The sequence below is a fragment of the Dryobates pubescens genome, chromosome 25 (genome assembly GCF_014839835.1).
Source record: "Dryobates pubescens isolate bDryPub1 chromosome 25, bDryPub1.pri, whole genome shotgun sequence".
NCBI classification, from domain to species: domain Eukaryota; kingdom Metazoa; phylum Chordata; class Aves; order Piciformes; family Picidae; genus Dryobates; species Dryobates pubescens.
In genome coordinates this window covers 12,906,655-12,930,962 of record NC_071636.1, presented here as the reverse complement: position 1 = coordinate 12,930,962, position 24,308 = coordinate 12,906,655, and the positions used below count along the sequence as shown (strand labels likewise).

At 43.2% G+C, this 24,308-nt stretch overlaps 1 protein-coding gene across 18 annotated transcripts in view; it reads right to left on the bottom strand.

Moving 5' to 3' along the window:
• The window catches only part of FBRSL1 (fibrosin like 1), a 560,475-nt gene that overhangs the window by 169,728 nt on the left and 366,439 nt on the right, over positions 1 to 24,308 (bottom strand). For all 18 annotated transcript variants that reach the window (XM_054172920.1, XM_054172926.1, XM_054172935.1 and 15 more), the window contains one exon: positions 11,206 to 11,235. In XM_054172920.1, the coding sequence (XP_054028895.1) occupies positions 11,206 to 11,235 (30 nt within the window). The remainder of the gene's footprint in view (positions 1 to 11,205; positions 11,236 to 24,308) is intronic.

Below are 24,308 nucleotides of genomic sequence, written 5' to 3'. Positions count from 1 at the left end.
AAAAGACACCTCTCTGGTGAAGTTATGAAAACAGGCCCTGCTGCCTCAGAAAGAGCAAGACTTTCAATGTAATAGGTAAAGCTTTATGACTTCCTAACAAAGCAAACCCAAAACATATTCCAGTTCAGCTAAAGGTAATTATTTTTTCAGGAATCATCTATCACCAGCAGAGACAGTCAGGGTGTAGAAGGCAAACAGTCAAGGGTTGGTTTTGGCTGAGACAGCACAGTCTGCCATCCAGCCTTGCATGGAGAGGGGTTAGAGCACAGAGCTGAACAAGAAGACCAGGAATTTCTATCCCACAAATCCTCGGTGGAACTGCAGGAAAGTCACATTTTCTCTGAGCTCCAGTTTCTTCAGTGGAAAATGCTAATAATGATCTCATTCTACTTCCTAACAGATTTTGGATAAAACACGCTCACAAATAATTTCTGTGTGATATCTGTACTCCAGGTGACAAGGAAATGCTAAGTCATCTCCTGCATGGGAGGACAAACTCTCTGTCTTATGGATCCTAAAAGGTAACGTTTGCATTAAATACAAACTATACTAAATGCACACTACCCTATCTATAACCTTTGGTAGTCTTTGTGGGAAAGAACTTGACTAGTCCTTGTGGGCTGCCTATCTTGTGGAGAAAACTACCACAGGGAAAGCAGAAGAGGTGCAAGTGATGCTGTCAGACAAAAACAAGAGATAGGAAAAGGCAGCATGGTGCAGGATCTTGAAAAGCAGGACAAATACCTCACATTTCACAATGAAGAGGGGCTAAAAATACAGGGATGATAGGACCTTTTTGGTGGGATATATAATGTCTTTTTATGGGGACAAGCTCAACAATCACCATAGATGAAATTCTACTTCCTTCAACTTCACCTTGGGTGGGTAGGGTGAGGTTATCTAGAGATTTAAAGAGTGACTGCAGTCACTCAGTAACCAGGATCTGAGTGCCCATAATGCACAGCAGCATGCATAACACACAGTCACTTCAGCCACTTTTGGGGCAATTAATAAAAAGAACACTTCATAATCTTTGTTGGTTATCAAAGGTTACTCTGCACTATTCTCCTCACACGGTACCCTTAACTCAGTTTCTATATGAAAGGGATCCCTTTCAATTTTAGGCTAATGTTCTTCTACCCTTACAGTATTCAGGATAGCTACACATGCTTGATTACCTTTAAAACACTTATCACAATTTCACTGAAAAATAAATGAATCCCATTTAAAAGTGACTTGTCCCTATCTTCTAGTATTCATGGACAAGGACATATGGGGCTGATTTCTCTTGTTATTAAGCAGCATGTCTGAGGCTTAAATCACTTAAATTATTCATTGACAGCAATTGGGCTACTCATGCAAACTCCTACTTAGACAAGCAGGCCCAGTGATAGGAGCAGTCAAGTGGAGGAAGATGGCTGAGCAGATTTTGGGACATGCTGGGCACTCACAGATACTTTGATTAGGGTAAGGAGTATTTCTGAAATCAGGCCCTGTCTCCACTAACGAATATCCTCTCTCTGGGACTTTCAACAGGCTTATTCTGAATGACATTTTCTTCACAGGTTACTGTGACTGAGGTTTCGAGTGCTGGCCACCAGTAGCTGAAGGAATATGAGAGATTGTGCACTGATTACCATAACAAAACCCAAGCCTGCTAAAAGACATTTCTAGAGCACTGAGCTACATTTTTGGCATGGGTTCAGGGTGTTCCTGACAGCAGCCAGACACAAAGGGGACGTCTCTTCAGAACCTGGGCCATGAAAGCTTTCATGAAGAACAAAGCTGACTCTACAAAAATGAAGAAAAGAATCTCCAAGCAGTAGAAGCTGCTCATCTCTAGGGTGAGCATGCTACACTTTCCAGCAACCCTGAAACCTGAGACAGGAGACGGACAAGTCAATCTCACCGCTGAGCTTGGACTGCAATATTCCAAATGACAAAAGCTGGAAGTGTTTAAAACTCTGCCATGAAGACGCTTTCCACCCTATCACAGTCTGCTTTGCTTTGTGACCACCCCACCAGTGGAAGATCTTGAGCTGTTATAGAGTGTTTTCAACAATAATAATAAAAAGCTATGGTTATTCTTCTCCACATTTTACGTTTAATTAAAAAGACCCATTCCTTGCTCTCTGCAGAATGAGCCCAAGGAACATTTGTAATCATTTTCAGATCACATTATATTGTTCCTGTTGCAGCTGATTTCACAGCTATGTGAGCAAAATTATTACTTCTCTGCACAACTAAATCATTATCAAGGTAACAGCAGACAGTAAGCACTACCAGCATCTAGCAGTTGCAATGGGTTTTAGGAAAACACGGTCCAGCTCTTGGAAGAAGCAGCTTGCATATTTCGGCCAGATCCCTCTTCCCGGGGCCGCCTCACCTCTGAGCCCTCTCGTGTACTGGACTTTGTCCCTATATGTGATCCTGATGGGAAGGATTGCGGTTTGTTTCTTTTCCCCTCAAGAAAGGCAGGAAGGTTAGTAAGTCTTTAAACTCTCAGTTCTTAAGGCTGTTAATATTTCACATTGCCAGCAGGGAAAGGAATTAAAACTGCCAGTAGATACCCAGATAGATTTTTAAATCCCCTTCCCTCCCCCTTCTCTCTGCCTCCCTCAGCTTCAGAGGATATTTTCCCCGCAAATTGGTTTTAAATTAAGGAAGGTGATGAAGGCAATGTGCCGTCTCAGCATTTTCCCAGGTGCACTTAATCTAATTTCATTAAGGAGATCAGGACAGATGATCGCTACAGTCGAAACATTAAGTCTGTCCATTTTTGTATAAAAAAACCATTAAGTTTGTCAAAGTGTCGGCGGGTGGGCTGTTTATTATTGGAGATGAAGGCGCGCTTTGCTTCCCCAATAAACTGTCAGGAGTAGTAAACCACAAATGAAGTCAGCTGCTGCCAAAGATTTAGGCAAAGATCTCCAATTAATTCTGACACAGGTGTGGGAAAGGCCAAGGAAATAGAGGCTGTAAGCTCTTTGGAAACCAAGCCTTCTCCACCTGTTTGAGGTACTTCAATCTGACCCAGCCGAGAGTGGAAGGCTGGGCATGAGTGGATGTGATCAAACAGATCTGCCCATGCTTTTGACACTCAGGACACAGTGCTGATGGGATGCACCACAGAGCCTGAACCGCAGAGCTTTAACGTGCACCCATCCTGCTGGGACTCATCATCTTGCCTTGTGCAGAAGAGAACTCACAAAAGCTTTGTTCAAGTAGCTGCCCTGATTTGAACACGTGCACAGCTTTGACTGAAATGTCCAATCACTTTCCCCAGCTAATCATACAGGTATCATGCAAAATTAAAGGAAACCCACCAACATGAAAGGCTACAGAAGACTATTTAACAGCCAAGGAAGAACTCAAGTGAAACTTTCAGATTGAACTTTTCAGGCAGTACAAAATGAAACGTGAACCATTTGCTAAGGAGGACACCTTCCCAAGAAAAATGCAGCTGGAATTAAAGACCATCAAGAGATGTTAAGAAGTATAAAATACTAACTGGAATCGCAGTCTTCACAGTACATGCAGAGTAACTAATAAACATTAATGTGGAACCAGGGTGGATCTTCTAGCTGGAGCTTCATGATGAGAGTAAACTACTGTGTGCACAGGTAATGTGTGCTATGTACTGCTTTGAGCATCAAGGGTGGGCAGAGCAGAGGAAGGTTCATTTTCTCATCTGAGGTGCAGAACCTACTCTGCTTCCACAGCGCTACAGGGTTTAGGAGGGAGCAGGAGAGGTGGGAGGAAGCCAGCCTACAGCATGAGAAATATCTGGCTGATCCTTGAAGCTGAAGGCTCACAGGTGAATGAAAGACAAAGAATTTTCCTTGCTGCCTGGAGAGCTGCATGAAGAGAGTGTGTCTGTATTGCAGGTAGCATTAGAACTAAGGGGTGACTCTGCAAGGAGCAAAGGAAGGCTTACTTACAAATGCTTATTTTAATCTCTCTCACTGTGAGTTGAAAAGTACTTCCCTTTGGTTTGTGTTTATGGAAAGCTGGGACTCTAGCTCTCATGAGACTCCTGCCCCTGAGGGTGGGTGTACAGAAAAGGCTGGGCAGCACTAGCTGAACCATCTCCCCTGACTCAGGATGCCATGGAGAGCCTCTTACTGATTTTTGCAGACAAAAGCAGTGCCTGACAAGCAGCTGATAAGTGAAAACAGCAGCTGATTAAGTGGTAGGAGACTCACCTAGACAAAAGAATACCCACCATGACTATTTAGGAACTGCAAATACCCAAGCAAGGTTGGGGAGATATTACTTGCAGTTTTACTCCTGATCCAAATTTTGTTGCTGCATTTTATGTATCTGGAAAACTCCTGCAATGAAATCTAGTTTAGATTTTATTGCATATTGAACCCAGAAACAGGAACCATTGGAAGGCTGCAACACCCAAAGCTGACTCTTGGGCCACACTTGGGCATCCTTTACACTTGCACAGGACACACAGAGCTGCATACTTTGCTCTTTTGTATTATTTAACCTGGTAAACCAATTCTGGCATACAATAATGAGAAACTTTGTTAGCCAAATGAGGGCCTACAATTGCAGCTGCTGGAGTGTGCATCCTCCAGAACTCTCATCTTGGCATCTTTACGTTTAATTAAACCATTCAATTTAAATAATTGAATTGCCTAACTCAATTGCCAGCTCTGATAACCTGCCTGCTATGCTGTGTTCTATCAGATCCCCTTCCAAGCAGTTACTGCCATCACAGGTAGCCCTTTGGATATATGGCTGCATTATAATGGTGTTTTTTGATGTGGGCAGATAGCTGTACAAGATTGCTCCCTTCCCTGTTGCCTCAGATCTTAAAAGTTTCTTCACAAGGTCCCTGGTGAGATAAGAAAATGCTCATAGATAGGGAGCTGGAACAGGGAGATGTTAAACAATAGAGAAAGCAGAGAGCTAGGGACATGCTGACTGCCAGTGACAGAACTGGTATTATCCTGTCTTGCCCAAGAGCTCTCCATAAGATCTCTTCACTGCTTTTATGTGTCTCAATGATGGATTTTTGTCAGCAAACTAGAAGGCTCTTCTCATTGTTTGCTCTGAATTTTTTTTCTACATTTTCAAGAACAAATATGGCCACCACAGGCTGTGATGACTCAGCTTATTATATACAGACTAATGTACTTACAATTTGAGGTTTTCTCTGAATAAAAGAAAGACAAAATCTCAGTAGGAGGGGAGAGTGCTGGTGCTGAATTTCTGTTCAATTTTTTCAATGGCATTCTTGCTTTACATATATACAAAGGTCAAGAAAGGCCATTAATACTAATTACTTTTTACTGGAGTTGCAGAGCCTCTTGTTGGGAAGCATAAGTTTGCTTCTTTCCCTCTGGAAGGGCTTACAGGGCCTAGCTCAATTGCCCCAGGTCGCAGTGGGAACCTTTGTGTCTGCTCCATGCACATGGTGGATGGAACAATGGAGCATGAGGGCATGCCAAGTCTCTCCCCCATGTGGCATTTCCCAACGTGTGGCTGAGTGAACTGGGTATGCAGTGGGCTTGCAGGATGCCATTTTGATGGTAAATCTGTTTGCAGAGAATAAGAAGATGAAATAAATTCACTGAGTCTCCCTACACTTGCAACAACATTACATTTGCCTGTTTAATAGCACCCAGATCTTTCAAGGGCTACAAGGTTGTTTTAAATTCAGTATTTTCATATTGTTTAAAAAGCAGGTCTGTTTTTAATAATAACCTGCATCTCATCTGTCAAACAGAGACTTTCTGCCATTAAGAGAAGCAACCACCTTTACCCAGTTGTTATTATATGGGAGTCAGGTTTCTCACTGTTTTTGACTCTGCATCACTGGGATTTCATTCTCTAAGAAGGAAAGAAATATGCATGCACATGTTTAGGTGCTGCACTACTGCATGTTGCTAAGCCTGCAACATAGCCCAAGCTCCTGTAAGCAGGAGCATACTACAGTAAGAGGTCCACTTAAATACTGTCTGAAAACCCAGCTGGGAAGTAACCGGCAAATGGAGACTTCCTTGTTATTAGTGACAGCTGAAAGGTGTTCTAGATTGAATTGCAATGCTAACAAAAGTGCACATACTGCTATATGAAAGCCCTCAGTTCAAGTCCATGTTTCACCTCTCCCTTCTGCTGCAACCAGTAAGAATTGAGATTGCTAGAAAAGCACCAAGTTTCATTTCTCAGAGAAAGGGACAATCTAATGATGGACAAAAACAGTTTGGAGACCTTGGCCTTGGGTAGGCTTCAAATATAGCAAATAACAGACTAGCTGAAGAGGGAACTAAACTTCCATCCTTGTGCAAACAACAGATTTTTCAGATGAAATCCACTTTTTGCATTGCTAGATAAAAATGTGAGGAACAGGGGGGAAGAAGCTTTCAGCAGCAGTGTCCTTGCACCAAGGCAAAAGCTGCCACAAGATCCCTTTTCTAGTTCATGGTTTTGCTCCCCTCACAGCTTCCCACTTCTCAAGCTGCAACCTATCATTCTTCATGTTTGGACTCTTCTTCTCAACAGGGACACTCAGAAACTCTCATCTCTCCCTGGTCTGACTTGATCATTCCCTTGATCAACTTTCAAAAAAGCACCTCCTTACAACTTCCCACTGTGCCTTTTGCTACAGAGAATAGCTTCCCATTCATGGCCACAAAGATACCAGACGTTCCCTCTCAAATGCTTCCTAAAATCTGCCCCTTAATACCTATAAACCCAAAGCTGGACAGCAATGAGGCTGCTGACTGTTGTAGTTTGAGCTGGGTAGTTTGCCTGTGGTGGGGAGGGGATCTGCCCCAACCCATTACACTGACATACAGAAACAGTTCTGCTGTTAACAGTAATCCCCACTTCTCTGAGTCCCTTCACTCCTCAACCTTAAACCATGAGCAGCCCTACATCTACACAGCATGTAGCAGGATGGGAACCCAGCCCTTGGAGCAGCGACCACAGCACTACTGTGTTGCCCTTCCTCCATGTATCAAGTGCTATATCTCACCTGCTTGTGCACTGCTGCATGCTTCCAGGCACTTACTGGGACTCAGAAATTAGCAAAGACAGCATGGCAGAGCTAAACTCCCATCACTGCAAGCAAGGCCTATTAATCTCACTTGCTGCAGAAAGTAGTGTGCAAATACTGTTAGAAATCGGACATCGGAACTTTTTGCTTCCATCTCGGATGTAGCTTAATCTGTCTCAGAGGTTGCTTGGTATAGCTAAAGCACAAGCTACAGAACAAATATATGGTAAATACTGATGCAGCTTAGAAATACAGTGCAATTTTTTTTTTTACATCTTGCTTAGCATCACAGTAAATGAAGGAATGGCTGATATCTAACCCCTGATTTGGAGAGCTCACTTACACTGTGGGACCATGTAATTAAACTGACAACCCACAATTTTGCACACAGCAGACACAAGTCCAAGACTGAAAGAACATGAACACTGAATTACTTTAAAAGAAAGAAACAGGCTCTTTTTTTAATGCAATCTTGAACACTGTTATTAAAAAAATGAGAGCAACATTTTGGAGTAACGAGCAGAGATTACTCATTCCCTTGTTTTACACAAGTTGACTTTTGGCTTTCTGCAGAACACCATTTAACAGAGCACATTACCAAGCTGCTAGCCACTTTTCACAGTGATGCTAAAGCAGGTAAGAGACAATAAGTGGAACTGTTGATGGTTTATATTACTCTATTATGTTAATGTTCACTAAAGTATGCCATAAGCTCTCTCATTACATGTGTATAAACCAATTCTCTGTGGTGTTATTCCTGTGTTAAATGCTATAACTACATAAATCTTGAATTAATGGAGACTTTATAGTTCCTGAAAATGAAGGGTAATTGCTATCTGTTAATGCTGTTGTTGCTATTAAAGGAAGTATATATTTTCAGTAACAATGTTTATGGACCATGAGCCTCACATCGCAGCTACTGCACAGTGCAGAGACGGCGTAATGTGATTATCAGCATAACTCCCTTTTCCCTCCCTTCTCCCTCACAAAAAACCTCAGTAGCATTGCCACGGCTCCAACAAAGTATCCTGCAATTCTCCTAATAGATGCAGAGTCCAAACCAATGTCCTTCAACAAATATACAGTGAAAGAAAGAGGATTTGTGTTTCCATCTCTGGGAACGCACGATTTGCTGAGTTTCTGGCTCGGTTAAATGGCTGGACAGCTCACTTTATTAGTTTGGGTATCTCAAACAGCTCTTCATGGAGCATGTGGTGACAGAATGATAGGTGTGAGAAAGTATCATCCCGCTCACTTCCTTTGAGATTACAGCAGTGATGCAGAAGTGAAAGGCTACACTTGGCCAGAGACAGTCCTCAGAAAGATGGACAAATCCCCAACCTTGAGCTCCTCTTCCCTGATTATTAAAATCAGCAGCATACCGTTTGGAAACACTCTCACAATCTGCTCTGAAACTCTACCTTGCACTGCAGTGATGGCTTCTCCATTCTGATATACTAAACATGCGACTCTCTATGCTCAGTTACTTTTCTCCCCTGGAGTCCTGCACAACACTGCACAAGGGAAAAACCCAAAACATCAGGAGTGGCCAGTATCTTTCAATGCAGGGAAGGTAAAGCTTTACTTTTTCTTTAAGGTATGGACTGTGGAGTTTTAAAACATTAAGAGCTGCATAGTCCATATACTTATGAACTAAATAAATAGTGGGTAAGTAGTAGCATGGTACAGAAAGGGAAGTGGGAGGTGGCTAGTTTTGCTTCTAGCTCTATTACTGACTCAGTTTGTACTAGTACATGAGCTTTTTTTCAGGGGTTTGCTTTCCTCCTGAGTTATATACAGACAAGAGTGATCCGCTGTTTATGACTAACAAAAAAGTGTTATGCAAATCAAAAGTACATTAGTAATTCCTGCCCTGCCCTTCATTAGTGCCAGCATGCGTAGGTGTACGTAGAGAAAGCTGCTTCTTGCTGACCGAGCAGGAAAGCAGGATTGTTCTCTACTGCTGACCCATCATGGAACTTGGGAAGCCTGACACTGGGCTAGACAGAATGTTGAGTACTCCATCTGGCTGCAGTAGCCAGAGAGCATTATAGGAAGACACATTTTGCCAACACATGGAAGGGGATAAAACTGCTCTTCAGTGTAATCCCTCAGGACACTCATGCCAATATTTTTATAGGTACTTGTTGCATCAGTCAGGTTAAGTTTTAGACAAACACCGAGTGTTTCCAGGGGACTATAATATGTCAGGTATCAATAGAGAAAGCCAGGCTGCCCTTGTGTTGCCCAACTGGAAAGCAATGTTGCATTTACATTATCCCCATGAGAGGCTTGAAGCCTCTTCACTTCAACCTTGCTGAGTTTACATGCATGTGCACACATCTTTGCTGCTTAATTCCAGAGACCCATTTACTAGAACCAATGTCATGTCTCATGTGTCTACTGATAAGTCAAGAGACAGAAAGATGATGATCTTGTGCTGCTCTCCTTATGAAGAAAAGAAATGTTATTATTAAGGTGGAGTCACCTTAAGGAGAACACATCTGGAAAATATGTGAGCCTAGAAGGTCAAATTACATAGCTACATAAAGAAATGCCACATTAATGGTAAGGAACACTGTAATAGCCTTTCATGTGATGTAAAGGACAGTAAGTTACCAGCCAAACACAGTGCAGCTTCCTCTGAAGGTAACCTCAGATCCCACATTCTGAAAGCTAATCAATGTTGTTCAGATTTCAATTTCTTCTCTACAAGGTGAAGTCAAACCTAATCTAACAAACGTCAGTCTCAGATGCAATGCCGCTAGCTGGGTCTACCAGTGTAATTTAGATAATCATTAATAGCATAGCTGTATAATAAAACTACATGTCACTTACAACTTCATCTCAGCTTTGACTGGCAGATCTTTAAACAGTTTTCTAAGTGATTGCTTTTACTTTCTTTGATTGGGCAGTCTAAGAAATGTTTTAACCCCGTGGTATCTAAGCTTTTAGGGAATAATTTTTCACCCTCACCACCCTGGCCATCAGCCCTTCTGCTGTGTAGGCTTATAAGAAGCAGAACTTGGCAGGGGTGGTAGAGGTTTCAGGAAGTGATTTTACACATATATACACAAATAAAATGGAATCAAAATAAAAATAAACAAACCAAAATAATAAAATAATCATTACAAAGCTGTGCAGTATCCTTCATTCAACATATGCAATTTAAATGCCTCTCTTCCATCAAGCCTTCATCCCAAAACACTGCTTTTCCTACACCCCACAGATTTGTGGTATTTGATGAGAGATTTAAAAAGAAGTTGTTGAAGAAACCTTAGTGCTTCCCCAGTTCTAGCATTATTTAAAAAACAAGACTTAACCAGAAGAAGCTTTTAGTGTAGTCTCTTGAACTCGCGGTAACCTCTGATACATGGCTGCAGCCAAGTGTGCTGCCAAGGAGACAGGGCTATCTGAAGTCAGCCTTTACTTTTGTAATGCTGATCCAGTAGAAACCTCCGTGCCACAGTTTCTCATGAATGAATGCAAGAGACTGGACAGCCAAAATACAATAAAAGTTTGATGAAGATCTAACCTGAGACTGCCAAGCTGGATTTGCCAGAAAAAAAAACCAGTCAGCAAGGGATACTCAAGTCTTGCTTAAAAGCATGGTGCAGCTGTAGCTACGTAGTGGACTTCTCTGTTTTCCTTGCAAAGGTGACACAAGAAATCCCTATACAAACCCCCACAGCTACAACCTTTCAACCACCAACCTCTGTATCCAAAAGAAGGTCAGAAAAAATCATTGCTTTGTGACAAATATACACACAACATGACAAAACACTCCTTGACAGTTTCCACACTGCCTTTGAGAGTAGGTACCAGTTGTCCCATCTTCTAAACTGATTACAAAATTGACATGTTTAAAGGTTACTATACTTAAAATACGGGTTTCTGGCAAGTTAATAGAGGAGAAACACCACTAACACTGTGACTTGGGTCTCACCAAATGCTCACATAAAGACTATCATGTTAATGGGAGTTTCTTTTCTGCAAACAAAACCCAGTCACGATCACAGAGTACCTGATCCAATGTTTGTTGTGGTTTTTTTTTCCCACTCAATTATAGATATTTTAAAATTTGACACAAAGACTGGAGGAAAAATGCTATTTTCAAATTCATTCTTATTCTGACTCTGTGGGAATTTCCAAGCTAGTAAAGCACATGAAAGAAGAAAATTCAGTCTTACCTTATCGTCAATATCACTCTCGCTGTCACACTGTGGATTAGAGAGAGAAAAAGAGAGTTTGAAAAACACCTTTATGTATAGGGATCTTTTGCATCATCCTCTTAAATCTTTAGGATAGCTGTTTACGATGTTCTCAGTTCAATGAAACACAGTTTTGATGTTTGCAGTAATGTCTTTCAGATTGCCAGCACAAACCAGGCAAAGTCAGTTTCTCTCTTTGTACACAAAAATACGTCGCGATCTTACTCGGATGGAGGAGACCAAACTTCAAACCAAAAAGACAATCAGTGATTCATTCTCATAACAACTGTAACATGAATACCACAACAAAAAAGCATGCCTTTTTATCATCCCAAGTTGTGGAATACATAGTAGCAGTTTTGCATTGCTTCACCTTGATAAGCACTTTGTCATCTAACAAGGAAACTGTGAAACTGGCAATCAATTTCTAATTTAATGAGTGGTACCAAGAATAGTAATTAAAAGACATCATAAATTCTGGTACATTTTTTTAGTTTGAAGGAGATCATGATCCCAGGAGGAAGTGTTTACTTAAAAGACTTTTAGAATGTAATCTTTTACAGCCTCTGAAAATGAAACTCACAATTTTCACAGCGCAAATGATGGAAGACAACTTGAGCACTGAATCTTTCAGGACGTGCACCTCTTGGACAGACACTGTTTACTAAGGCCTGCAGTGATAGGACGAGGGGCAATGGTGTGAAACTAGAGAAGACTAGATTTAAATTGGATGTTAGGAACAAGTTCTTTGTCATGAGGGTAGTGGGACAGGTTGCCCAGGGAGGGAGTCGAGGCCTCATCCCTGGAGATATACAAGGTCAGGCTCAACAAGGCTCTGGGCAACCTGATCTAGTGGAGGATGTCCCTGCTGATTGCAGAAATGGTTGAACTAGATGATCTTTGGAGGTCCCTTCCAACCCAAAACATTCTATGGCTGGGGCTGAGAAAGATTTACAATTGGATTTCTGTAACTGGCAGCACCCTATTGAGCTCACTGGGTCAGCAAGAGGGGACTCTGCAAGCCAGCAATGACAGGCTACAAATGTGAAAATGGCCCATGAGAATTCTCATGTTTTGGTGTCATTAATGGAAAAGAAGGAATAGATCTGTTTGGTTATTTCGCACAGCTCCTGCTCCTCACAGAGTATAGGGAGGGATCTTTCTTGTCCCATCCTTTTGTCCCACAGTTACAAAGCAGAAATTACAGCTGTTTTATTCTTGGTTTTCTGCAGGGTTTTGAGAGATAATTCAATTTCTTTTTCTTCTATAATGCACATGAGATGATTGACCCCAAACGCTTCAGGAACTTTTTGCTCTGAATTCTCTGAAACACACAGAGCATGGAAATAATCATGATAGAGTGGAGAGGTCTCCCATGGTGATTCTGCAGTGAAGACTGCTCAGCTTCCTAACTGACTCATTTCCATTTGACTGCAATGGAAATGCTTAGGTTAAGGAACCTGTGTTTCTATAGTCCTGACTAAGCAGAACTCTTTTCTTTCTTTCTTTCTTTTTTTTTTTTTCCTTTCAAAATGATACCATTTTACACTGCCCCACCTGATCCATAGCACATTTTTCATAGAGAGAATCCATCTGTTTAGATGGACATGCACAAATCTATTTGTATCTGTAACCACTCTGGACAAAAAAGAACCTGAAGCAAAAGTGGAAGAAATCACAGGAAGGCAGGATGATGCTCTGCAGGGGCCAGGGAGCAGTGGGTGGGGAAGTACTACAGGAATAACCAGTGTTAATGCCAGTGGACTGCATTAAGCCCTAGCCAATTACTTTGTGTGTGCAAGGCAAGAAAATCAGATAGCCACGTCTTTAGCAGACACCTTGACATAAGCTGTTTGTGATTTTTGGGGGGACTTCTATTCCATCACACAGTTTTGTGGAAATCATTATAGGAAAAGACAGTTTCTGGTTTTTTTCAGAAATCAGATATTCACATCAAAAATAGAATCACTCCTGATAAATCAACATCATCAGCCATTTGCTGATTCTTCCAAACCCATGCCACGTAACCATGAGTGATTAGAAGTCTCTGCTGTGGGCTTGGAATAGGACTAATTGTCCATCACCCAGACATGCTGAAACAGGTTTGCTGGGCAAAGGCTGCCCTAGTACCTGCTGCATTTGTACTTGCTCAAGACAGTGCTAATTCACGCTGACAAAGCAACACATTCATCAAAAACAAGGTAGGGGGTGGAGAGAAGAGGCAGTCACAGCAGTACACTTATTATTTACATGCTCCTGAGAAACGCTGCCTGACTCAAGAGAAGCCTTTCACCTCCACCTGGGGGGCTCAGATCAAGTCAGAATGCTACAGGGAGTGTGCACTCCCCCAGATTACTGGCATAATTGAATGGGTCACGAAGACCTCATTATTTTACCCTTTAAACCTGGTCTGGGCTAAAGCATCCTAAGTTACCATTTTAATCACAATGCTCATTCAACCTGAGCCCTCCTATTTTAGAGGCAGAATATTCTGATGATGTGATTCAACCAGCACAGTTCAGACTCAAGCACATGACCATGGATTTACACCTACCACAAACATGGCATACAAATCTCTTAGTACACCCAGCCCTGTGATGTTTGAAATTGCAGGCTTAGGCAACAACACCAGAAATTTTTAATTATCCCAGGGACTTAAAAAGAATGACACAATGAAGTAATACGAACAACAACATCATCAACAACAATATCAAAGAAATTAAACTCAGAAATATATTGACTAGAAAACATCCATTTAGATGCCTAATTTTGCTTTGTACCAGGCTGAAACTTTGTTTCATGTTGATAAGTGGAAGTTGCAAAATGCCTAATATCCATTTAGATGCCTAATTTTGCTTTGTACCAGGCTGCAACTTTGTTTCATGTTGATGAGTGGAAGTTGCAAAATGCCAGCGAACCATCAATTCCACATGCTAAATTTTATAAACAGACATATGAATGAAGCAAACATCTGCTCTCCAAGGATACATTTTCCCCCCATTCAGGATCTGTAAATAGTCTATAATTAATTGTTTTTAAAATGGAAAGGACAGCAAAGAATTTTGTTTCATTTTAGCTTACTTTCTTACTTTAATCATGACTGCATCGGTCTGGCAACCGAAGAAGCCAGCGAAGCTATGGGTGCAGATCCAGAGGAGAGCGCGTCTCCGTGCAGACACGGAGCCCAAAGTGCAGCTATGACTGCAAGACAGCTTTAAAACCTGTATTTCTGACAGCAAGTTGCATAATTTCTTGTTTGCCTTATGAAACAGCTGTCCTCTCCTGCCTCTCCCACCCGCGCAGGACTCAGCCACGCAAACCGTCCCCGCATCAATCCCTACTGCGTGGCTTTTTAAACCACCAAAGTACCACATCTCAATCCACATGAGAACGAAGTCCCACACCAGCCCAAAGCTATTGAGCAGTCCACATGCTGAGAGATGGCGGGGGAAGAATTAACACACCCTGATTTAGACAATTTGGACTTCCGCTTAACATACAGCGTCCTGGAAAACGGAGAGCTGCAGGCTCATGGCTACCAATCCATGGTAATCTCCCACTGGCTCTTGAAGAAAATACAGCCAGCTTTAGTGGAAAAAACCCTCGAGCTTCAGAATTCACTTAAGGTTTTCTTCTTTTCATTTAAGAAACAGGCTCCCACATTCGCATTGAGAAACAGGAACCCACAGGCTGCTGAACATGCAACAGCACCGCAAAAAACAACGACAGCAAAACCAAACCCTCCCGGACAGATCTGTGAAAAACAGAACCACTGTTGACCCCATCCCTTCAGGGGGGTGTTAAAAACCACGATTTCAATGGGTTGGTTCAGTTTCTGTGGTAACAGCCCTCAGTCTCCACAGCCCCACTCTTCTCCAGCCTCCACGTTTCTAACGCCTGCCCCTGCAAAGCCCTGCGTCGACAAAGAGAGAACGAAGCTGGTGTGCTGCCTCGCCAGGATGTTTAAATGAATAATGAAGTCACCAGAGAAACTTTGGTCTGACCCAGAGGATTTGCTGTGCCTCAAAAGACAACCGGCTCTGGCCCGGTGTGGTGGAGGCTGGCTGGCGGGGCTCCCTCCTGAGGGCCAAGCCGGACAGGGCTCCTCTGCCACCCAGCCTCACCTCCCACGCAGCAGTTGTGGAGGGACAAAAGCCCTTGTCAAAACAAAAAAGTTAAAGAAAATGTGGAGAATGGCAACTGTTGACAGCTACAGGGGCTCATTGAAAGACAAAAGCTTCAATTACCTGGATTTTTCTAAAGGCCCTTAACACTCCTGGTCTATAAGCGAAACTGTAAACAGCTATTGTGCCCGGTTCATAAAGGCCCCTAAAAGGATTATTCACTGGGTTGTGCCAATTGCCTCTCAATTCCACCAAGAATGTTTGCAAAGCCGACCCCTAATTGTGCCGCTTTTTGGAAACGATTTCTTGCAGTGACAGATTCCAGTCAGAGAAAGCCTCCCGAGAGGTAAAGTTAAGCAGAAACAGCACACAATGCAGGCAGAACTGGCTCATGGCGCTGAAAAAAGGCCTCACCCCTCCCTGCTTCCGCCCCACACAGGAGGATGGGCATTTTGCAGACATGGGCCCTGCACCCGTGAAGGTCCAGCGCCAACGAGACTGGCAAAGCAGCCATGGGTTCACCAGGACAGGACACAATCTGGCAGCTGCTGCCAATGGGACGGCACTCCTGAGGAGGTTCAGGCTCTGGACGAACTAGGGAGTGAAACACTAAGAAAAGCTGGTGCTTTCCTATCTCCACCAAAGCAACTGCAGCAACTCCACCATCCCCATTCTCCCACATTACCCTGTTGCACTCAAAACGACCTGAGGAACCACAGACAGAGCTCCCACACGTGCAGACCCTGTGGCTTCATATTTTTTTTGACAGCTGAAGTGGAAATTCACATTTTAAGCCTCTCCTCCATCATACCTTTCCCACCAGGCAAGGAGTTATGATGCATTCCATCATTTGCTTGTACAAATCATCTCAACGGGAGAAAGATGGACTTGTGACTGCTTTAAAACACAGGCAATGGCATATTTGAAGAAGGATCTTCTACTGTGGAGATGCATTTGCTACTAGTAGCACAGCTTTCGGCACTGAACTGAAAATAAACCTCCAACCCCTCCCCTCATCCCAAGCAAGCTAAGGTTGAAATGTAAACATTACCTGCTGTGGTTCACATGACACACAAGCACACATCTGATCGCTCCACATAACAGCAATGGATACTGCAGAGGTCTGTGTCACTGCAAGTAAAGCTAGACCTATGCTACAAAGGTATTTTGGTGGATCTAGAAGCAGAGATGTAGTTTCATTCCTGGTTCCACCACAGTGTTATGCAATCAGCTCAGCTACAGTGTTTTAGCCATGGAAGATTAGGGTTTTTTCAGTGCAGAAAGGAAGCAGGCCTGGAATCAGCTATCACAGTATCACAATATCACCAAGGTTGGAAGAGACCTCAAAGATCATTGAGTCCAACCTGTCACCACAGACCTCATGACTAGACCATGGCACCAAGTGCCACGTCCAATTCCCTCTTGAACACCTCCAGGGACGGTGACTCCACCACCTCCCTGGGCAGCACATTCCAATGACGAATGACTCTCTCCGTGAAGAACTTTCTCCTCACCTCGAAGCTAAACTTCCCCTGGTGCAGCTTGAGACTGTGTCCTCTTGTTCTGGTGCTGGTTGCCTGGGAGAAGAGCCCAACCTCTTCCTGGCTACAACCACCTTTTAGGTAGTTGTAGAGAGCAATGAGGACTCCCCTGAGCCTCCTCTTCTCCAGGCTAAACAATCCCAGCTCCCTCAGCCTCTCCTCATAGGGCTTGTGCTCAAGGCCTCTCCCCAGCCTTGTTGCCCTTCTCTGGACACATTCAAGTGTCTCAATGTCCTTCCTAAACTGAGGGGCCCAGAACTGGACACAGGACTCAAGGTGTAGCCTAACCAACGCAGAGTACAGGGGCACAATGACTTCCCTGCTCCTGCTGGCCACACTATTCTTGATGCAGGCCAGGATGCCGTTGGCCTTCTTGGCCACCTGGGCACACTGCTGGCTCATGCTTAGGTGGCTGTCAATCAGCACCCTCAGGTCCCTCTCTGTTTGGCAGCTCTCCAGCCACTCTGACCCCAGCCTGTAGTTCTGCATGGGGTTGTCATGGCCAAAGTGCAGCACCTGGCACTTGGATTTGTTGAATGCCATCATATTGGACTCTGCTCATCTGTCCAGTCAGTCAAGGTCCCTCTGTATACATTTTTCCAAAACAGAAGATGCAGGTTCTGTGCTCTGGGACACCTCTTCTGCTGGCACCAGGCCCCTTGCGCTCTATATTCAAGTTGTTTCTACTGTCATTCTGGATGTTTTCTGGTAAGTTTCAGAATCATTAAAATCATCCTTTGACTCTCCTCTTCAATGTTTTAACTTCCAGGTCATTTGGTTTTAATTCACACAGTCAAAGCACAACACTGATTAAGAAAAAAATCAGATGCAAAAACTACCTCATGCCAGGAATGAGAAGCTCCAAGAAACGAAAACAAAACCAACCTAAGTCTTGCAAGACTGCAACAAGATTTGCAACACTTCGGTGTTAAGTCATCCGTTAGGTGCAGAGAAGAGCTCAGTTATCTGAAATAGGGCCACATCCTCCGAGCTTTCAGGAATTGCACAAAAGTCACCTCAGCTTATTCACTAAAACAAATCATCTCCTCCTCTTCCACCCAAAGCCAGAGGTTTATGACCCAGGTTGTGCCCACACAGCCTCAAGGCCATAGGGCATTGTTGTGCCAGACACTATACAGCAGAGAACTTACAGGTTCCTGCCCAAACAGCTGACAAAAAAGGCTTGGTTTTGCCTTTGTACACAAACACACATACCTGCAAATATTATTAAATTACAATTAAGCAGAGGGTGATAGACTTCTAAGCTAGCTGTGTGAAAAAAGAGACCCCAGCCCAGAGGGATCTGCAAGCTAAGCTGTCTATCTGCAAGTAAAATTGTCTGGGAAAGTGTGAGGTTGAGAGGAGGCAAAAATATTAAATATAGTCTATAATATTGTACTGCAAGCTGGCAGGGTAGAATGTGTATGTAAAAAGTCACATAGAATATATGAACCTATGGAGCTTGTGCACCCACGCACACAGTCCCAGAGGATGACCATGTTACTGATATCTTATTATTTCCAACCACACTTAGGTACTTAATTTTCTTTTAATAGCAAGGCTCAGGGAAGCATTAAGCTCAAATCCCAGTTTGTTAATGTTTCTTCTGAAGGAAGAGGTAAACTCAAGCCTTTATTAAGAGCCCTTCCCCTCTCCCCATCTGCCCTAACTTCCCAGGAGCAGCTCGCAGCAGCGGCGCGTACGGACGCGCGCTTGTGCGTGCAGGGGGAGGGTGTTGTTTCCTATTAAGTCTGGCATCAGATTCATGTCTGCAGGGGCTTGCTTAAGATGATAGGAAGAGAGAGTTTTATCATGAGCCAGACTGACAGAGAAGCCTGCTAATGGGACTTGAGGCATACACAGGAAAGAAAGTGCCAAAACATTAAGCTACCGCCAAGTGTCAGAGGGCCACTGATTTATTGCAGCAATTTTGCCACTGTGTCCTTTATAAGGTCCCACAAGTCCTTCCTCCTGGCAAGAAGCTGTGAGCTGCTGCAGCTCGGGGAGAAGTTTAGATCCAGAGCGCAGAAAGTGTCCAAGCGAAAGGCGGGGGCCAGGGGGAGGACGGAAATCGAATGTTGACTTGAACTTGCCCCAGGCAGCAGAGTCCTCTTAGCTCCACTGCCTCCCTGACAGTTTGATGAAATGAGTCAGGGCCTCCCTATGGCTAGACCAGCTCAGGCTTCCAAGTGCCGGGGTAGAGCTGTAAGAAACAGATTGAGCCTCAGGGCAGCATTTTTTTTTCCTTTTTTTTTTTTTTTTTCTTCCTTATTTTTTTTCCCCCTTTTTCTCCTCAGCATTTGGCTGGGGAAAGGGGGAGGTTATGAGCACTACAGATGTATAGGCTGAGCCTTTGTCTGTAGAGGGGGAGGGTGAGGAGGAGAGAGAACAGCAAGAGAGTATTAGCTATGGCAGCCGAGAATAGCCCTGAGCACTAGAACTAATTTTGAGGGGCAGTGATGCATTGTAGGGACTATGTGCTGTTTGGTCTGAGGGGGCCCCTGTTGTGAAGCAGCAATCAAGAGGACATTTTGTTAAGTGACCAACAGCTGTCATCTGCAAGCCCAGAGTCGGGAAGAAGGCAGCAAGGGGGAGGGAAGGGAAAAAAAGAAGGAAAAAAAAAAAGAGCATTTGCCCCCTGGAGACAGAGCACATTAATCCACCAATCTGCGATGGCTTTAACTCTGAAAGTGCTCGGTGCCTCTGAAGAGCTGAACTCCACTCCATCAGCCACCCGGAGAGGTGGGTACCTCTCACCTTGCTTCAGCCTGCCAGACACAGGGAGCTTCCCTACCTCTGCGGGTCGAGGAACCGACGCTAAAAATACTGTTTAAATCTCTTTTCATTCCATAAAATTGAGTTGATCTGCTGCAGCTTAGGGTCAATCCCTCAAGGACTGTTTCTTGCCCCCCTTCCCTTTTCCTTAGCACTCATAAATTAATCAGGAAGACCCTGACTAAGTCATTTCATGCTGTACAACATAAAAGAAAGTCCCCTGATGATCCATGCAAGGATCTATTAAAAGCGGGAGGAGGGAGGGTATAGGGGTTAGGAAGGAGGGAGAAAAGGGAGAGGGAGAAGGAAAAAATCTCAACCTTTTTGATATTTTAGGATAAAAGCTGGAGGACTTTGTTACAAATTCTAGCCAACATCAAAACACCTTAAATAATTCAAAGAACATGTTAAAGGGAAGAAACTGAATGTTGCTCTGATGTTCAGTTGATGCAACGCAGAATATTACCCAAAACAGCACAGCCTGTTAAGGGAGACAGCAGCCTTGAGCATTTCAGTTCTTTAGAAAAATGTCAGAACCTGTAAAAATCACAATTTCCAGCAACTTTTTTTTTTCCCCCCCTTTTTTTTCTTCCATGATACAAACTCAGCGAGACTGAAATGTAGTTTTCTGACAAGCTGTTAACAAGACAACTTTAGAAATCTGTCTGGAGCTCTCAGGGAGATGGGCTGCCATTTCACTGCTTCGAAGAAGTTCATGACATGACAAGCAAAAATCAGGGAACAGAGACCTAAAAACCACGGTGTAATTTTCATTTGCTTCTGTCGTGAAAGAATTCAAGCAGAAATATTAGAAGGCTGCACAACTAAAAAAGCCAGCAACTGGAAAATCATCGCTGTGGTTTGACAAGCACATCTTTTCCACTGGAAATGGTTTCTTTATTATTACACTTATATACAGGAAAGCACTTTTGGACAAAAAAAAGGAATAATCACAAATTATTCCTCGAGATCTACAAAGTAAGGTCTGCAGCTGCCAACTTCCAAGCCAAGTCTAAAAATGACCTAGGTCATGAGAGTGACCAACCCATCCTGAAAACGCTGTTAGGGCCACCAGATTTCTCTTGGTTTTCCCTTTCTCTGCCCTCCTCTCCCGGCAGATCAGGTGGAAACATCTTTCCCTAATGCAGTCTTTTACTGGAGCTTACAGAGATGAATGTTGCTACACAAGCATTTAGTAAAGACATGTTCATTAAAAATAGAAAAGTCAGGATCCAATGCCATCTACACAGCAATGTCTGTATCACATGTCAAGAGAGGCTTTCTGGATGGTTTACCATCTTACACCTCCTACCTTCAACCAGTGTAATGCTTTTCCATAATTTTTGGATAATTTAATGATGTCTTTTCCAGAATCAATCTGTCGTACTCTATGGTTAGGAAAAGGCAGATCGATAGATCAATTGATCAATGCATGCATGCATCTATCTCTTGCACCACATAATGGATCTGTTTTGAGATGTAATCATGGAATCATAGAATGGTTTGGGTTGGAAGGGACTTCTAAAGGTCATCTAGTTCAAAACTCCTGCAGTCAGCAGGGACATCCTCCACTAGATCAGGTTACTCAGAGTCTTGTCAAGCCTCACCTTTCATATCTCCAGGGATGGAGCCTCAACTCCCTCCCTAGGCAACCTTTTGCAGTGTTCCACTAACCTCACCGTGAAGAACTTGTTCCTTGCATTTAATCTAAATCTGCTCTTCTCTCATTTCAAACCACTGTCCCTTGTCCTATCACTCCAGGCCCTTGGAAACAGTCCCTCTCCAGGCTTCTTGGAGCCTTCAGGTACTAGAAGGCTGCTATTAGGTGTCCCTGGAGCTGTCTCTTCTCCAGGCTCCCTCAGCCTGTCCCCATAGCAGAGGTGCTTCAACCCCCTGATCATTTTTGTCACTCTCTTCTGGACTCTCTCCATCAAGTCCATGTCCTTCCTGTGTGGAGGGCTCCAGAGCTGCATGCAGCACTCCAGGTGATGTCTGTTTGGACTCATTCTAAGTATTTAATGGTAGGTTGATGTAGCTGCTTTGAAATCAGTTCACTGATTGTGATTGCCTCGTCTTAATCCAGCCTTGCAGAATGTTGGTATCCCTGGGATGGGTGTTTTGGGAAACTCAAAGACAGCCAGCTGCATATAGACGATCTTATGCTTGATGTCAGCCTGTATTTGCCGAGAGAGACATTGGCCAGTGCAGAAGGTTGCTTTGACTTGTAATGCCTATGATTATCCAAGAGGTTATGTGAATTATGAGCCAAATCTAGCCCAGATTTGCAAGGACTAACAATGATCTGCAGCTTTCTCACCTCTTTCCTATTTCAGCTCATTTCCACATGGCTCTGGTGGTGCCATGCTCGGGTAATTGAAAGGACAGAGCACGTAAAATTGAATGGCTGACACTGCATTTCACCAATTTACAAAACGAAGGAGACTGGTAAGAAAAGAGATGCAGTTTGCTTCTCTTCTGAAGTGCTCACAAGTCCTTTTCATTCTCCCCTTGCTTGGACATTGTGTCACCTGTCACTCATTTTCTTTTCATTAGACAGACACTCTTAGAGACATTCCAGCTTCAGGGCTCTGTATGGGTTTTCACTAAGAAACCAGAGAACATCCGTTGCGGTCTTATTCTACAGTTTTAAGCTATGATTACATTCATTTGCTTGCAAGAGACATCTTGCCTTGCTGCCTCCCCTTTACTATGAGCTTCCTGGCTTGGTGTTATCCAGAACCCCATGCCCCAGCTGCTTTGGTTCCTCACACTCTCCAGGGAGAAGAGATCCAGAGAGGATTTGCAGCGACTCACTGCACAGAGCAGCTCTAATTTTGTTTAATGTAAGGATGCCTGGACAGGATGTGGCCAACAGAAGAAAACTGGCTTAAAGCCATTATTTACATCAATGAGAGGCTGCTGCAGTTTGGGGTGTGTGTGTGTGTTTATAGCTTTCTTTAAAATTAAGGAGGAGTTTAGGACTTAATAAGAATACAGCCAAAAGCCACTTTAACCATAATGATCTGTCTAGTAATTCCCCATTTACTATAAAGATCAGGTTTTTTTCCCGGTGTTTGGATTGCAGCTCTAGTCTATTACTATGCCATATCCATGTCATTATGGAGTCACCAAAAAGTACTCAGCCACTCCAAAATAACAGGATTTGTTAAAGCACTCCTTCTCTAATGGAAAGCTTTTAGTTATTCTCAGCTCTCTGACTGTGGAATGTGACTCTGTTTGGAAGTTTCATTTACATATTTATTTAGTGGAGAACATGCATGGCTGTCTTCCCTTGATGCAGAACCATTATCAGTTGCAGGATGCTGTTAGAGGGGATTTCAGCATGCAGCTCAGGAGGAAAACCATTTCTTAATACCTTAGTATTCTGCTTAATAACAGTCACCCTCCAGAATGAAGGTGATGGATTTCTGCTTATGAAACTTGCTGTGGTTTGTTCCAGCTGATTTGCATGAATATTTATGTGATTTCATTTATACATTTCATTATTTTATAAATATATATATACACACACACTTTTTATCAGGCTGCAAACTTCCTTCTTCCTTACTCCTGCCTGTAAGTCCAAGTAGTGCAGTGACAAAAGAACATACCATGCTACATACGCTAGTTAAAAATTGCTTGGTATTTGTTGTTTGAGGTGAAACTGTAAAGGCTCCTCACTACCTCTGGACACCTGTCCCTCTCCTCCAACCCCCCTAAATACTCATTTGTTCTTGTCAGCTCCCAAAATGTCAATGATTGATGTAAATGTAATGATTTACAAGATGGAGCCTCCTACATCACTGTCCTGCTTTCAGGCTGCAAAAGGGGTTTGACCAGCACTGACCTCAAAGATCAAGACAAGGACTGGTAGCACATGTTGAAAGAGAGGAATGCAAGCAGCCTTAGCTAAACTGTCCTGAAACTTTCTGAACAGGCTTGAGGATGTTTACCTTTTTTGTGGTCAACACAGACGTTTCTATTTTTCACCAGGGCTGATGTGGGAATGCTCAGTTGTGCAGACAGACGTCACTTACGAATAAAAGCTCCAATAAGTCCAAGTCTTTCGTCAGTAGTGACAGCCCCCTATAAGGCTAATCCAGACTGGGGTGATTAGAGAATAAAAGACAGAGGAAACGTCTCAACAGGAGGGAAAATGAGAGAAAAAGAACGGAAGACTGAAGAGTAAGAATAGAAAAAACAACTTAGTGCACTGGGCCAATAATGAGATGAGACTACAAACACTGCCTGTTTGGGAATGAACTCTATCACCCTTAATCAGCAACCACTATTATTAGCAGAACGATAAACTGATAATAATTAGATGGAAAAAAACAATTACATGTTTGTCACAGGCTGAGACTACATTGAATTACAGAAACTTTTCCTTTTCCAATATGGAAACGATGAACAAAGTTCATTATGCTTAGTATGAACAAAACTAAATGTGCTATCTGTTTGAAAAGCTGGAAAATACCCTGGTCACGATGTTTTACCTCCTCTTAGTTTGTGTCTCTGATGCTATGGGGCAGACGGATCTTTGTGACTCAAAGCGAGGTGCATCCCAGGCAGCAGTTCTTTGTTCACTTGTGATGCTTGCTGTATCAGCTGGGATACACCAACCAGCTCACCTGTGGTTTGG